This window comes from Mirounga angustirostris, unplaced genomic scaffold (assembly GCF_029215605.1).
Source record: "Mirounga angustirostris isolate CCGP_5_RB_7025 unplaced genomic scaffold, mMirAng1.0.hap1 SCAF_18, whole genome shotgun sequence".
In the NCBI taxonomy this organism is placed as follows: domain Eukaryota; kingdom Metazoa; phylum Chordata; class Mammalia; order Carnivora; family Phocidae; genus Mirounga; species Mirounga angustirostris.
The window spans coordinates 1360028-1377521 of NW_026991726.1; the positions used below are offsets into that span (position 1 = coordinate 1360028).

Consider the following 17494-nt stretch of genomic DNA (forward strand, 5'->3'; position numbering starts at 1 on the left):
GCCAGCCAAGACCAAGTTTACCGATCAATGAGAATGGCAGAACTCCAGCGCTAGGGGAATACTGCACCTAGAATTCACGGCTTTTTTACCATGATTCCTTAGTCTTTTAAAGTTAATTTTTTTTAACTGTCTTTTTGTCTTTTTATTTCTTTTTGAATTTTTCTTTTTCCCTTTTTCAAACAACATCTTATCAATCCCTTTTTTTAAAAAAAACATTTTTATTTTTCATTTTTAGAGTCATATTCTATCCCTTCATAGTAGTTACCCATATTTTTGGCTTATATATATAAGTTGTTCTCTCTTTAAAATTTTGAGATAGTTTCTTCTAACAGATTAAAATATACACTAAATCTCTAGTATATGGTGTTTTCTATTCCCCTGCCTGATCACATCCTCTCCCTTTTTTTTTCTTTTTCTTTTTTCTTTTTTTAAATCCTCTTTCTTTTTTCAAACAACTTCTTATCAATTCCTTTTATAAAATTTTTTATAATTTCCATTTTTACAGTCATTTTCCATCCCTTCATCATATCAACCCTTATTTTTGTACATATATGTTTTTCTTTCTTTAAAATTTTGGGAGACACTTTCTTCTAAAAGACCAAAACACACCCCAAATCTAGTGTGTGGCACTGATCTATATACCATATAGATCATATTTGATCACATTCTGGTTTTTCTTTTGTTGTTGTTGTTTTGTTTTGTTTGTTTTTGTTTTTATCTTTATCTTTTTCTTTTTTTTTCTTTTTCTTTTTTCTCTCTTTCCCCTTCTTATCCCACTGCTTCAGGTCTTTTCTGATTTGTTTAGAGTATATTTTCTGGGGACGTGGTTACTCTGCTAGCATTTTGTTCTCTCATTAATCTATTCTCCTCTGCACAAAATGACGAGACGGAAAAAATCACCTCAACAAAAAGAACAAGAGGCAGTACCGACTGCCAGGGACCTACTCAATACGGACATTAGTACGATGTCAGATCTAGAGTTCAGAATCATCACTTTAAAGATACTAGCTGGGCTTGAAAAAAATATGGAAGTTATTAGAGAAACTCTTTCTGGAGAAGTAAAAGAGCTAAAATCCAACCAAGTAGAAATCAAAAAGGATATTAATGAGGTGCAATCAAAAATGGGGGCGCTAACTGCTAGAATAAATGAGGCAGAAGAGAGAATCAGTAATATAGAAGATGAAATGCTGGAAAATAAAGAAGCTGAGAAAAAGAGAGATAAACAACTACTGGATCATGAGGGCAGAATTCGAGAGATAAGTGATACCATAAGACGAAACAACATTAGAATAATTGGGATCCCAGAAGAAGAAGAAAGAGAGAGAGGGGCAGAAGGTATAATGGAGCAAATTATAGCAGAGAACTTCCCTAATTTGGGGAAAGAAACAGGCATGAAAATCCAGGAAGCACAGAGAACCCCTCTCAAAATCAATAAAAATAGGTCAACTCCCCGACATCTAATAGTAAAACTTACGAGTCTCAGAGACAAAGAGAAAATCCTGAAAGCAGCTCGGGAGAAGAGATATGTAACCTACAATGGTAGAAACACTAGATTGGCAACAGACCTATCCACAGAGACCTGGCAGGCCAGAAAGGACTGGCAGGATATATTCAGAGCACTAAATGAGAAAAATATGCAGCCAAGAATACTCTATCCAGCTAGGCTGTCATTGAAAATTGAAGGAGAGATAAAAAGCTTCCAGGACAAACAAAAACTAAAGGAATTTGCAAACACAAAACCAGCCCTACAGGAAATCTTGAAAGGGGTCCTCTAAGCAAAGAGAGACCCTAAAAGCAACATAGACCAGAAAGGAACACAGACAATATACGGTAACAGTCACCTTACAGGCAATACAATGGCACTAAATTCCTATCTTTCAATAGTTACCTTGAATGTAAATGGGCTAAATGCCCCAATCAAAAGACACAGGCTAACAGACTGGATTAAAAAACAAGATCCATCGATATGCTGTCTGCAAGAGACTCATTTTAGAACCAAAGACACCCCCAGATTGAAAGTGAGGGGGTGGAAAACCATTTACCATGCTAATGGACACCAAAAGAAAGCTGGGGTGGCAATCCTTATATAAGACAAATTAGATTTTAAACCAAAGACTGTAATAAGAGATGAGGAAGGACACTATATCATACTTAAAGGATCTATCCAACAAGAAGATCTAACAATTGTAAATATCTATGCCCCTAACATGGGAGCAGCCAATTATATAAGGCAATTAATAACAAAAGCAAAGAAACACATCAACAACAATACAATAATAGTGGGGGACTTTAACATCCCCCTCACTGAAATGGACAGATCATCTAAGCAAAAGATCAACAAGGAAATAAAGACTTTAAATGACACACTGGACCAAATGGACTTCACAGATATATTCAGAACATTCCACCCCAAAGCAACGGAATACACATTCTTCTCTAGTGCCCATGGAACATTCTCCAGAATCGATCACATCCTAGGTCATAAATCAGGTCTCAACCGGTACCAAAAGATTGGGATCTTTCCCTGCCTATTTTCAGACCACAATGCTTTGAAACTAGAACTCAATCCCAAGAGGAAAGTCGGAAAGAATTCAAATACATGGAGGCTAAAGATCATCCTACTGAAGAATGAATGGGTCAACCAGGAAATTAAAGAAGAATTAAAAAAATACATGGAAACCAATGAAAATGAAAACACAACTGTTCAAAATCTTTGGGATGCAGCAAAGGCAGTCCTAAGAGGAAAGTATATAACAATACAAGCCTTTCTCAAGAAACAAGAAAGGTCTCAAGTACACAACCTAACCCTACACCTAAAGGAGCTGGAGAAAGAACAGCAAATAAAGCCTAAACCCAGCAGGAGAAGAGAAATGATAAAGATCAGAGCAGAAATCAATGAAATAGAAACTAAAAGAACAGTAGAACAGATCAACGAAACTAGGAGCTGGTTCTTTGAAAGAATTAACAAGATTGATAAACCCCTGGCCAGAATTATCAAAAAGAGAAATGACCCAAATCAACAAAATCATGAATGAAAGAGGAGAGATCACAACCAACACCAAAGAAATACAAACAATTATAAGAACATATTATGAGCAACTCTATGCCAGCAAATTAGATAACCTGGAAGAGATGGATGCATTCCTAGAGATGGATCAACTACCAAAACTGACCCAGGAAGAAATAGAAAACCTGAACAGACCTATAACCACTAAGGAAATTGAAGCAGTCATCAAAAATCTCCCAACAAACAAAAGCCCAGGGCCAGATGGCTTCCCAGGGGAATTCTACCAAACATTTCAAGAAGAATTAATACCTATTCTTCAGAAACTGTTCCAAAAAATCGAAACGGAAGGAAAACGTCCAAACTCATTTTATGCGGCCAGCATTACCTTGATCCCCAAACCAGACAAAGACCCCATCAAAAAGGAGAATTACAGACCAATATCCCTGATGAACATGGATGCAAAAATTCTCACCAAAATACTAGCCAATAGGATCCAACAGTACATTAAAAGGATTATTCACCATGACCAAGTGGGATTTATCCCTGGGCTGCAAGGTTGGTTCAACATCCACAAATCAATCAATGTGATACAGTACATTAACAAAGGAAAGAACAAGAATCATATGATCCTCTCAATAGATGCAGAAAAAGCTTTTGACAAAGTACAGCATCCTTTCTTGATCAAAACTCTTCAGAGTATAGGGATAGAGGGTACATACCTCAATATCATAAAAGCCATCTATGAAAAACCTACAGCAAATATTATTCTCAATGGGGAAAAACTGAGAGCTTTCCCCCTAAGGTCAGGAACACGGCAGGGATGTCCACTATCACCACTGCTATTCAACATAGTATTGGAAGTCCTAGCCACAGCAATCAGACAACAAAAAGAAATCAAAGGCATCCAAATTGGCAAAGAAGAAGTGAAACTCTCACTCTTTGCAGATGATATGATCCTTTATGTGGAAAACCCAAAAGACTCCACCCCAAAACTGCTAGAACTCATACAGGAATTCAGTCAAGTGGCAGGATCTAAAATCAATGCACAGAAGTCAGTGGCATTCCTATACACCAACAACAAGACAGAAGAAAGAGAAATTAAGGAGTCGATCCCATTTACAATTGCACCCAAAACCATAAGATACCTAGGAATAAATCTAACCACAGAGACAAAGGATCTGTACTCAGAAAACTATAAAATACTCATGAAAGAAATTGAGGAAGACACAAAGAAATGGAAAAATGTTCCATGCTCATGGATTGGAAGAACAAATATTGTGAAGATGTCAATGCTACCTAGAGCAATCTACACATTCAATGCAATCCCCATCAAAATACGATCCACTTTTTTCAAAGAAATGGAACAAATAATCCTAAAATATTTATGGAACCAGAAAAGACCCCGCATAGCCAGAGGAATATTGAAAAAGAAAAGCAAAGCCGGTGGCATCACAATTCCGGACTTCAAGCTCTATTACAAAGCTGTCATCATCAAGACAGCATGGTACTGGCACAAAAACAGACACATAGATCAATGGAACAGAATAGAGAGCCCAGAAATGGACCCTCAACTCTATGGTCAACTAATCTTCGACAAAGCAGGAAAGAATGTCCAATGGAACAAAGACAGTCTCTTCAACAAATGGTGTTGGGAAAATTGGATAGACACATGCAGAAGAATGAAACTGGACCACTTCCTTACACCACACACAAAAATAGACTCCAAATGGCTGAAAGACCTCAATGTGAGACAGGAGTCCATCAAAATCCTAAAGGAGAACACAGGCAACAACCTCTTTGACCTCAGCCGAAGCAACTTCTTCCTAGAAACATCGCCAAAGGCAAGGGAAGCAAGGGCAAAAATGAACTATTGGGACTTCATCAAGATAAAAAGCTTTTGCAAAGCAAAGGAAACAGTTATGAAAACCAAAAGACAACCGACAGAATGGGAGAAGATATTTGCAAATGACATATCAGATAAAGGGCTAGTATCCAAAATCTATAAAGAACTCATCAAACTCAACACCCAAAGAACAAAGAATCCAATTAAGAAATGGGCAGAAGACATGAACAGACATTTTTCCAAAGAAGACATCCAAATGGCCAACAGACACATGAAAAAGTGCTCAATATCGCTCGGCATCAGGGAAATCCAAATCAAAACCTCAATGAGATATCACCTCACACCAGTCAGAATGGCTAAAATTAACAAGTCAGGAAACGACAGATGTTGGCGGGGATGCGGAGAAAGGGGAACACTCCTACACTGTTGGTGGGAATGCAAACTGGTGCAGCCACTCTGGAAAACTGTATGGAGGTTCCTCAAAAAGTTGAAAATAGAGCTACCATATGATCCAGCAATTGCACTACTGGGTATTTACACCAAAGATACAAAAGTAGGGATCCGAAGGGGTACGTGCACCCCGATGTTTATAGCAGCAATGTCCACAATAGCCAAACTGTGGAAAGAGCCAAGATGTCCATCGATAGATGAATGGATAAAGAAGATGTGGTATATATATACAATGGAATATTATGCAGCCATCAAAAGGAATGAGATCTTGCCATTTGCAACGACGTGGATGGAACTGGAGGGTATTATGTTGAGTGCAATAAGTCAAACAGAGAAAGACATGTATCATATGATCTCACTGATATGAGGAATTCTTAATCGCAGGAAACAAACTGAGTGTTGTTGGAGTGGGGGGTGGGGTGGGAGGGATGGGGGGACTGGGTGATAGACACTGGGGAGTGTATGTGCTCTGGTAAGCGCTGTGAATTGTGCAAGACTGTTGAATCTCAGATCTGTACCTTTGAAACAAATAATGCAATATATGTTAAAAAAAAAAAAGAAGAAGAAGAAGGTAGCGGGAGGGGAAGAATGAAGCGGGGGAAATCGGAGGGGTAGACGAACCATGAGAGATGATGGACTCTGAAAAACAAACAGGGTTCTAGAGGGGAGGGGGGTGGGAGGATGGGTTAGCCTGGTGGTGGGTATTTAGGAGGGCACATTCTGCATGGAGCACTGGGTGTTGTGCAGAAACAATGAATCATGGAACACTTCATCTAAAACTAATGTTGTAATGTCAGGGGATTAACATAAGAATAAAAAAATTAAAAAAAAAGAGAAAACAGAAATGCTTAAGTGTTATATATATATATATGCAGTTTTCACAATATTAATGCAATTACCTGACAGGGTTTAAATAGAAAAGAAATATAAACAAAAACAAATATTTTAATTTTATATTTTGTAAATAACAGTCTTAGCCAACACAGAGATTACCAAGTCCATTTGTAAGCAATACAAGAAAATGAACAGTGTCCACCTAACTCATGTTTAGAAAGATCTTTTTTCCATTGCTTTAGTACTAAAAATCCTGATAACATTTTCCAAAAATCATTTTAGGACAAGGCATAACATTTTATGGAAACTCTTTCTCAACCTACCACAAAATTCTTAAATAGATGGGCTGGAATATTCACACATCTTGCACATCATCAAATGTGATCTCTTCTCCCTCAGGTTTTACCCACCATATACTCATGGTTTCATTTATACACTCAACTAGACCATAACATCTTGTGATCTGAAGCTATGCTCCATACATGTTACCCAATGACAGGATTTTTTGGGGAAAAACTCTCAAAATAAATAAGGTTTTTAAAATAACACAAGGAGTATACCTATATCATCTGTTAAATTTGGTAAATCACTACCACTGAACTGAAACTGTTAAATTATGTTATATAATAGTTAGTACATATTTACCTAGTACACAATTATTCAGTAGAATTTAAAAGTACTTTAGTCATTGCTATGGTATATACTTAAAGACAAGTGGTTCTGCATGTTCAAACATTAAACAAGTCTGCCAGGGCTGGCAATAGGCATATGGTAGATGACACACTTAATTAACTAAATCGATGACTAAGTAGAATCTTAACCAATAATGCCTAAGGTATAAGAGCACACAGAGAAAAACACTAAGAAGAGAAAATAATTTATGTGGAAAGTTTTTTTGATCAACAGTGACATGTGGAACAAATTTAATTTTGTATCTTATTTTTAAACTGTCCATTTCACTGATATCCTCTGATTTTGCATCCTTTCTGCAATACAGGGCTCAAATAAAAGGCTTGGCTACTTATCTGGCCGAAAAGATAGGATTTATAGGAGATACGGGGCTTAAAATTCAGAATGTCAGATTAGCACTGAACAGAGGGTATTGAGCAAAGAGTGACAAGCATCTTGCCAGCAGCGAACTGTAGATGTCATTACAATTCAGACTATGGAGAAAGAAAAAAAATTAAAGGCAGTAGAGGGACAGTGCATACTGAGATACTGACACAAGGTCTAAATGACTTGTAAATAAAATATGCACCCATCCCACACTTTTTTTAAAAGAAAGATTAAAAAAGCATATATAATAATATTCACCAACAATACTGAAATTTAATGCATGTTGTTGAATACTGAGGGAACAGTTTCAACTGGAAACTTTAAATGTACTCCAAGATCAAAGGACTTCATAATCTAGGTCAGGATTGCTGACAAAATCACTTTTCAATAATAAAAGATAAAAGATCCCAACAGAAAAGAAGACACCTGCCGTATCAGAATCAGAAGGCATTAAGTCCATTCTAGGTCAAGTAACATTCAGAGAAAGCTTTCTGGCTTTGTTCTATGCTCTTGGAGGAATCCCTGGACACTTCAGTGAATAGGTGGGATACTTCTTGATGGATTATGTATACCTTTCAAACAGTAATGTGCATATATACTCTTCCTCCCAACCACACCAGTTCCCTTGACTCTCAGTGCCCCCCTGCAACCTACCATACATAAAAATGGCTTGGGGAGCTTTAAACATAGATCCCCGAACCCTAACCCAAATCTACTTAATCAGAATTTCCAGGGGTGAGCCCTAGGTAGCCAAAGCTTAACAGCCCCCAGAGTGAATCTCAAATCTCGGTCAGTCTGACACAGCTCTGTGGACACGTGCTGGGAACCATCACCCCAGACATCCTCCCAACCTTGTAGAAGAAACCGCTGCCTTTGCAATCAAATGTCTGAGTCTCATCCTTTAACTAGTTTTGGATTAAGAAAATGATTCAGACTCAGAAACATGTTAATGCTAAGTCTCGTCAAAGGAAACAATATCATGACTGTAAGTGCTTCGAGAATTCAAGAACTGTGCCATTTACTGTCCTAAGCAGGATAAGGGAGAGAAGTTTAGGGAAGATTTGTGGTTCAGAGCTATAAAAGCACCACGAACAAATAACGCTGCTGGAAGCTGGCCAGGCAGGGTGGGACAAAATCTCACAGAAGGTTCCATGATTCATGCACTTTCTTAACATGTTTATAGCAACGAGGGGCTCGACAAGATATTTAGCTGGTGAATTATCACCTTTTGATTAATCTCCTGGAAAGGTAATCTTTTAACTGTAACCTTTATGATAAACCCAAAGCTTATAACACATGTTTGCTATAGGAAATTTTAAGCTGTAAATGAATTCTCCAGCCTTGCAGTACTAATATACTACTCTAAACATTATTTGGTTCCTTGTGGGTTGGAAGGCTTCAAGCTGTTCAGATCTAGCTTTCTCCTTGCATTCTGTATGAAATTATAAAGAGTTTATAGCACATTCTGATCCAAACCACAAGAAGTTGAGATCTCCATTGGGTTCCAGCCCTTATTTTATAAATCAGAACTTCCTGCTAGGCTCCATGGTGTCCTTCATGAAGCCCATTTAAGTTATCTGATCCCTAAACATCAAAGGTTTCCATCCATCTACAGCAAAACTTGCTAAATAAATTATCTAAGACAATAAGAGATGATATTTTGAGTCACTTTGGCTTATTCAGTATGACCTGATACATGGTGAGAACTTGATAAATGTTTTTTTAAACTTAATCTATCAACAAGTAAATGTAATATAAATAAAGGAGAGAAAAATACAGTAGGAGAAAGGATGTGGTAAAAAGAGACAGAAGAAATAATTGATGAAAATTAATGAATCATAAGATTTAGAAATATATCTCATTTAGCGCAGAGGTGAAGCCTGGTGATCTGTGAGCTAAATCTGCCTACAGATAGGTTTTGATAGGTCTGCATGGTATTAAAAAGTTGTCTGTTTTTTGGCCAACTCTCAAAAAAGAAAAAAAATCCAGGAGATTTCACAGTGAAATTGTCAACAACAACAAAAAAACTCCCTAAAACAGGTAACTTTTTTTTTTTTTAAACCCAAAACACTGGAAACCCAAGTCACCCTGGGCCCCCATATTCCCTCAAGTGCAGCTGAGTTGTAGCTCCTTGGTGGGATGTGTCCTCACTCATCACAGACCTGGGGTCACCTCACTTACGCGTTTGCCCTTAAACCTGACCAACCTCCCTCATGCCATCACTTTTCTGAGTCCTGTCAGCATTTGAGCTTTTCATCTGATCTCTCCTAGCTCCTTTTCCTGACATGTAAAGAACTGGTATCCACAGGTAAAATGACACAACTGTAATACCTGAACACTTCCCAGCACTTCTAATTCCTGGTTCAATGCCCTCTACCTATAGCAGTCTTCAGCAGGAAGGGATAGGGAGTAAGTGTCAAAGAAACAAAACCTAAAGGGTCAATGCCAAAGAGACAATTCCCACTTTCCGCTTCCGTTGGTCATTACACATGGATGATAGTCCACCTCACATAGCTACAGTAACCCACTGGGCATCTGCACATCTCACAGCAATTATCATTCCAGTCCTTGTTCTCACTGCCTCTCTGCAGAACACTCACGAACAGGATTCGGTTCCACTTAGTCACCCAGATAACTCCTCCCAGAGGCTCTGGCAGGCTGAAGACTTTCTACTAAAATGCCTTCCTGTACAGAGACTGTCTCCTCACCATGGTTCCTACCATCGACATCTTAAACATGAGAGTCTGAGTTGAAAATAAAAACACTTTCTGCAAAGTTTAAGTTATAGGAGATGGAACATTCCTTAATCAAATGCCTTTTTAATCAATTGCACTAGAAATTAAAATGTATTTTCTCTTCTCTAGTTCATTTTTTATTTAAAAGAAACTATTGATTTAAGTCCAAGAATCTATAGTTGAGCAAAAAGAAAAATTTAACCAACATAGGATTATACAAACACTGGATCAAATTTCAATCAATTACTATCCAAGGAGTTTTGAATGGGAATAAACAAATTATTTCACTTCTAAGTGAAAGCTTTATAGATCTGACATGAAAATGCTTATTGCCATAGTTAATAGAAGCTTTGCAAATTAGTGTCTATATAGAGAGAAAAAAAAAATCATAAAAGCCAGAGACATTTTCGGGAGGAGAAAAAGACAGTAGCTGCCAGCACTCAGACAATGATTTTCCTGTGCAGTTTTAGTCCTCAAATTAAGCTATCTTGTCAGTAATTGATTTAAACCATGAGTCCCAAGAACTGGTTTAAATCTTGACATCTAAAAATGGATATTAAAATCTTTTTTCCTAAAAGATTCTAGATACTGAAAGAATTCTTGGCTTTAATGAGCTGTTGCCATTTCATTCAATCAACCAGTGTTTTATTTATAGAATAGCTACCATAGGCAAGGAGCCCTGTGGGGTACATAAAAATGAAGCAGACAAGTCCCTGGAATGGAGCAGGGGAAGAGAACATGCCGAGTATGACAAGGCAGTAAGCAGGGGCTGGGATAAATGCGGTGGCACCATGCGCTATTACAGCTCACTCATTTATGCATTTGTGCATTCATTCATGCAACACATATCGGGTGCTTCCTCTACCAGGAACAATTCTAGAAGCAGAGGAACATGGCCCCCACTCTCATGAAGTTATGGTCCAAAAGAGGAGAGAGACAATGATCAAATATAATCACATCTATGCACGGAGGACAGATGCGCAATTCTGAGGAGGCACTGAGGATGGTGATCTGGCCTGGTCAAGAAAAAGCAGTTGACCAAGGCAGCTTTGGCCTGAACTATTATGAAGAGTTCCCTGGGCACAGAATGAAACCACAAATGCAAAGGTGCTGTGGGCCCCAGGTGCGTAGGGAGCACTTGGGACTGAAAGAAAACTAGTGGGCCTAGAGCAGAAATAACACGAGTCATGCTGGATGAAGCTGGGGGACAGGCAGGGCCCAGATCATGAGGGGCTCTTCAGGCCATGGGAAGGATTTTGGCTTTTATTAGGAGAGCAATGAGAAGACACCTGAGGGTTAAGAAGGGAGCAGTGAGGTCAGATTGAATTTTGAAAAGATGAATCACTTTGCTTACTTGATTTGAGAACAAATATGGCAGGAAAAGAAGAGCAGAATGATTCAGGAAACACATGATGTTTGTTTAGATAATGGTGGTCAAAATAAGCGAGTTTATAGATTTGAAATATTTAGGCAATAAGATAGTCAACACTGGTGATCATTGTTTTAAGAAAGGGGCAGGCAAAGGAGAAGTATCAATGAGAGATGACTGCTATGTATGTGGCACTGGATGGAAGGTGGTACTAGTCCCCGAGAGAGCAAACACTAGAAAAGAGCAGGTCTGGGGGGAAGGGAAGAGAGATCATGAGAGTGATCATGGATATGTCGGGTCTGAATAGCAGGATGCAGCTAGGTAGATGGGTCTGCAGGTAAGAGGTGAAATATATGTGTGGGTTTCATCTGCGTAGAGGTGGTCACCAAAGCCACAGGAGTAGGAGAGATTGCAGAAGGAGAACATATAAAACGAGAAAAGGAGAAGGCGTGGGGCCAACCCTTGAGGACTCTGACATTTAATGGCTTAATAACCATCAGAGAGATAAAGAACCACTTGAGAGCTAGGAGGAAAACCAGATGAGCATGGCACCACGGAAGCCCTGGCTAGACTGTCTTCTAAGAAGTGACATGGTCAGTGTCGAATGCTGCTGCAAGGTGAAGTAAGATGGTGGATCTCGTGACACTGGCAAGGGTGTGTGTGTGGTGGGGGAAGCTAAAGCAAATCCGAAATGAGTTGAGTGTGACACGGAAGCAATGAAATAAACCCATCTTCCAAAGCGGCTCAACTGGGTGTGGAAGACAGGACGGGAGAGCAGGGCAAATGGACATGAGTCTGTGTGGAGGTTGTTTTTGGTATGTATGTATGTATGTATGTATGTATGTATTTATTAAAGATTTTATTTATTTTTTAGAGAGCGAGCGAGCGAGAAACAGCATGAGAGGGGAGAGGGTCAGAGGGAGAAGTAGGCTCCCCGCTGAGCCGGGAGCCTGATGTGGGACTCGATCCCAGGACCCTGGGATCATGACTCGAGCCGAAGGCAGACGCTTAACCATCTGAGCCACCCAGGCGCCCTTGGTTTTTATTTTTAATAGGAGAAAATGAAGAGTGTCTAAAAGCCTGCAGAAAGGGTTTCTTTCCTAGGGAAATGTCAGCTATGAAGGGCAGAGAGAGGGAAGGAGGATGATGATGCTGAGGAGGGCGCTGGGGTACGTTGCAAGGACAAGTGGAGGTACTGGCCTGGGAGGAAAGGAAGGTAAAAATGTCTCTATTGCAACATGAGGGAAGAAGGAAAGGGTGGGAGGAGATGGTTGATACCCAGAACAGAGAGCCCTGTCAGATGTGAAGTCGATGGTGAGGCCACCAGCTAAAAAGAGTAGAAAAGATCTGAAATGGATCAGTGAAGAAAGAAGGAGAGCAGAGTGAGAAAAAAAGGGCTGTGTACAGATCATCTGAGGTGGGAAATCAGTAAAGCACGGAGGACTGTGATGATGACTTTTGTGTAGCCTTGAAGAGGCGTATTGTCATGTTGGTTTACATCCAACTGAGCTTTAGCCAGATTTTTTTAATGGAATGCTGAGGTTTTGTCTTGAGAAATGAAAACTGAGCAAGAAGATAGACAAGTAAATCCATTTTCAATTGAGGAGTCTAAGACTAGAATAAGCACACTAAGGTTTCCCATAAATTTTACTAATCAAACTTAATCTAAGTATGTGATTAAGTTCTATTCTTAAATTCAACTCTTATTTTCTTTCAAAATAATCTCAGAAAATCTCACCCAAACTGATTCTTTAACATTTTACATCTACATAATAAGGAAAAATAAAAAATAAGATGACCTACATGCAAATCTGACATATGTGTAACTGAAGTTCTCTTTTTTGTCAATATAGGCTACACCTATTATAAAGATATCTCAATCCTGGGAACTGAAAATCATAAAAAAAGTGGACAGTCATAATTTCAAATTTTGGTTGGCAAAGAACAAACAACATCAGAACGTATGAGTTATTATTTTTTTCCTACCGTATTCACACTTCTTTTTTCCAGTAGTAGTCGAAATAAATTAGCTGTAACCTTGTTATCATGGACACCTTGCTCAAGGCCGCGATTATCATCTTGCATGAGTCTTCGATCCATGATAACTTCAATCTGACCTAACAAACAAACAAACAAACTGGCCAGAGTTATTTAATACAAACATCCAGTGACAATCACATAAGTTTAGGCACGGTCCTGATTTAAGCCAAGGAGACAGATCCATATAGCCCAAAGTACCAAGGGCTTTCTCAAAACAGCTAGGATAAATGCAAAAAACAGGACTTTATTTCCGTTCTTCTTCATAAATGTCTGGTAAAATTTGGTAAGAAATTTAAAAATGAGACAGATCAAAACTTAAGTGAAATTTAAAAAGAATTAATCTGAAGAGTAAATTATGTCCTCTAAAATTTTTAGTGGTAGCACCTGGAATTTAAAAACATTTACGAGGTTCATTAGGAAACATACATCACACCTGGAGTAACAAGGCAAATACAGATGTGTAGAATCTAAAAAGGATTTGAAAGACTAAGCATTTTGGTTACTTGGTATCTGGTGATTCTCTGAAGAAACCCCAGGATTTGGAGACACCCAGCACGTACCCCCTTCCCTCCCTGGTATTAAGTTAGTGGCATCAACTATCCTCTCTCCTCTAGTTCAAGAAGAGGTCATATTTGGTTCCTTCATTGGCTGTGCAGTAATTCCACACCTCCTCTAGGTTAAGTTGTAAGCTAAGAATTAGGCTATGAGACTACAAACCAAAAAACCCTATCCAAAACAAAGCAAAAAACCACCCAGAGCCACAGTCATATATTTACACTAAAAAAAAACCTAGTCATACATAAAAATATATGCATATTCATCCATCCACTCATTCACATTTGTTACAGTACTAAATGATCTTTTGGCATAAAAGAGCAATACATAAAATATTTTAATAACTATCATTTTTACACAGTCAATCCAACTCTGTTTAGTTCTTTCTTCTCAATTTAGGTACCCAGTACATAAAACTGCCAGTGATGGTCAGAATTTTCGTTGTTACTACCTCCATATTTATTTTAGAACACAACTGTCTAGAATGTGCTCCTCAGGCACTGGGACGAATTGGCCATCTAGAGCTTGATCATGTCACACCCAAATGAGTACATCAATCTCTTGGCAGTTTCTCTCTTCTCCCTGCCTCCAAATGTTAGCCCTCATAATATGTGACACTCAGTAAATCTCCTGGGCTGTACTCAAATTGTTCTTCTGTTTGTAGGTACTGAAATGCTAGGGTGCTTGGCTGTCTGTAGCAGGGGCACCTGGGCCAGGTGTGACTCTTGAGCCCCCCATTTTTAAACGTTGCCTTAAATTCTCAAAGCTGGGTCCTTAAATAGGGAACTAGACATTAGGACTGGAGCAATCATGGAGTAGACAGTTATGTCACTTCCCTTGACAAAGGCAAGCTGAGAAATAAAGCTCCTCTGTCCCTAAACCACATTTAGGAATTTTATGTGAAGTTGTCCAATCTATAAATAGTTGACTTAATTTTTTAAAAATCAAAACATATGGAGTGCCTGGGTGGCTCAGTCATTAAGCGGCTGCCTTCAGCTAAGGTCATGGTCCCGGGGTCCTGGGATCGAGCCCCATATTGTGCTCCCTGCTCCCTGGGAAGCCTGCTTCTCCCTCTCCCACTCCCCCTGCTTATGTTCCCTCTCTCGCTGTCTCTCTCTTTCTCTGTCAAATAAATGAATAAAATCTCCAAAAAAAAATAAAAATAAAAACATAAAAAATTCCAGACTCCTGGGCTCTTCAGAAGCAGAAAAATTTGGCAATCCTGGGCCCCTTTCCCCATGGTGACAACAACCTGGCGCTGAGCAGCGGCTGCCCCACCGTTCACTGGGAATGGTGTGCCCCAGTTTGCCGAAGCCCCACCACTCCCCGCTGCATCCCTGATGTGAGGCCATTATTATTTTTCTAACAGCGTTAATGTCTTTATGGCATCATCCCATGAGTCTGTGTAATGAAAGCCACAAAAGAAGATGAGTAGTATGCTTTTTTGTGTGGGTGGACATATGGAATGTATGTATATGCCCAATTAAAAAAGTGGGTTTGGGGCAAAGGGTACGTCAGGTACCTGCACACCTTTATTATCTGCCTGGCTCCTTAAGACATTTGTCTTAGCAACTCTTAATATGTAAGAAAGAAGAGCAATTTGACTACATATAAATGATAATGAAAAAATATGTATTATAAAGGACATACGCCTCTCCATAGAAGGTTTTATAAAAATTAATCTGTGTTTACGATTTATTTTCTCTTTCCATCTTGTTCTATCTTTTGGAATCCTTAAAGTTGTGTCTGTCACCTCTTTATCTGCCTAGCTGTATCATTGCAACTCCCTTTCTTCTTTCGGGTAGAAGTGCCCTAGAACGATACGATTCAGAGAAGCACCTAGGTTTGAACTGTTACGTCCCGCCTTTGCGAACTTAGGCAACTCTGGGAATTTCTAACTTTTACCCCAGCTCCCTCTCCTCTTTGGCTTCTGGGAGAGTTTCCACAGCCATTCCATTATGACAATGACAGAGGCTTGTGCAAACAATGAGCTATCAGGAGAGAAAAATTATCTTTAAGAAGCCATGGTTTCATGGAGCTTTAGGTCCCTCATTCTTCATCAGAAGATTGAAGAAATACATTATTTTATGTTATTCTCACAAAACCAAAATTAACTAATAGCTGGTGTCTGAAGATGATAATTAATAATATGACCAACAGAAAAATTATACATTTGGAACTGAAACTTGTAAGAGCAAAAAAGAATCCAAACAACACGCACCACTTTTCAAACTTGAAACCCCTAAAGACTGAGCTGAGAGTAATGTCAAGCAATGCTTGGTGTCCTGTATATAGGCCATTGTGGTTATCGGATAGACATTTGCTTGAAGAGGCAATTTGCTCATCGTCATTCTGGGCTGAATCTATAAGACCAAACAGTTCACTTTAAAAAAAAGAAATCAAGGGATATTTACAGATGTACTTTAAAAAATTAGTACTGACTACAGATGACGTTTCTTCCAAAAAGAAAAAGGTATAGCTTCCTTTCTTGTTCAAAGGAAGAGCTAATTTAGGAATTAAAACATTCTTTCAAACAATATGAAAAAAAAAATATAAGGAGGATCTTAGAAAACTTTTAGGTGAGAAAGGTAGAACTTATCCAGGTTCTTAAAATAGGCATTCCTATTTAAATTCAGAATAAAAATCCTTAACAAAAGTCTTCTAGCTTTCCAATATTTGCATAAAACAAATTATAAAGGTATCAAGTATTCATTTCTCATCTAAATCTAACATACTGCTTTTGTAATGAATGCTAAGCATAATAGCTCTCTATCCCCTTTCAAAAAATCTCTCTTATAATTCTTGAATCAGTTTTAATAAATACCACAGATCCCCTTATCAAATCCTCTAACATATTACATTAAAATAATCAAATTAATATTTATATTTAAAAACTCTTCAGTGCTTATTCTTCCTGTTTAGTGTCAAGGTAGGTAGTTCCATATTTTAACTTTTCTTGGTCTGGTATGTGAATGCATGAAATACATTATTTTATTTTTTGACCGAAAATTCACTAAGCTGGTTGGGGCTGAGGAGAGTCCCTCAAACCTCAGGAGGAAACATCAAACAGAGACTTTGTTATGAGGTATCTTATTCACACCACATAAAAATGACATCTCTCCTGTTCAGCTCATGCAAGTGTGACATGACACTCAAGAAGAAAAGGAGTACAAAGTTAATGTAATAGTATTGAGTGCCCATTATAACGAGACAAAGTACGGGCATTCACAAATATGATCTTTAATCTTTACAACAACCCTGTAGTGCATCCTTTAACTTACTGGTTGTACTGAATAGTGTCCCCCAAATTCATGGTCATCCATAACCTGTGAATGTGATTTTGTTCTGAAATAGGATCTCTACAGACATAAGGTATAGTGGATTAGGGTGGGCTCTAATCCAAGGGCTGGTGTCCTTCTAAGCGGGAAACCTGGACACGAAAGGACACACACGGCAACACAAGGAGAATACGACAGGGACTCTGGGACAGCAGAGGCAGACAGTGGAGTGATGGGTCTACAAGCCCATCAGAAGCCCCAACAGGCAAGGAAGAGTATTTCCCTAGAGCCTCTGGAGGGAGTGTGGCCCTGAAGACATCTTGATTT

The 17494-nt window shown here is 38.7% G+C and overlaps 1 protein-coding gene across 5 annotated transcripts in view; it reads right to left on the bottom strand.

Annotated features, from left to right (window-relative positions):
- LOC135363079 (alpha-mannosidase 2-like) overlaps positions 1-17494 on the bottom strand; it is a 107616-nt gene that overhangs the window by 13738 nt on the left and 76384 nt on the right. For all 5 annotated transcript variants that reach the window (XM_064583775.1, XM_064583777.1, XM_064583779.1 and 2 more), the window contains 2 exons: positions 16111-16252; positions 13281-13411 (listed from right to left, as the gene is read on the bottom strand). In XM_064583775.1, the coding sequence (XP_064439845.1) occupies positions 13281-13411; positions 16111-16252 (273 nt within the window). The remainder of the gene's footprint in view (positions 1-13280; positions 13412-16110; positions 16253-17494) is intronic.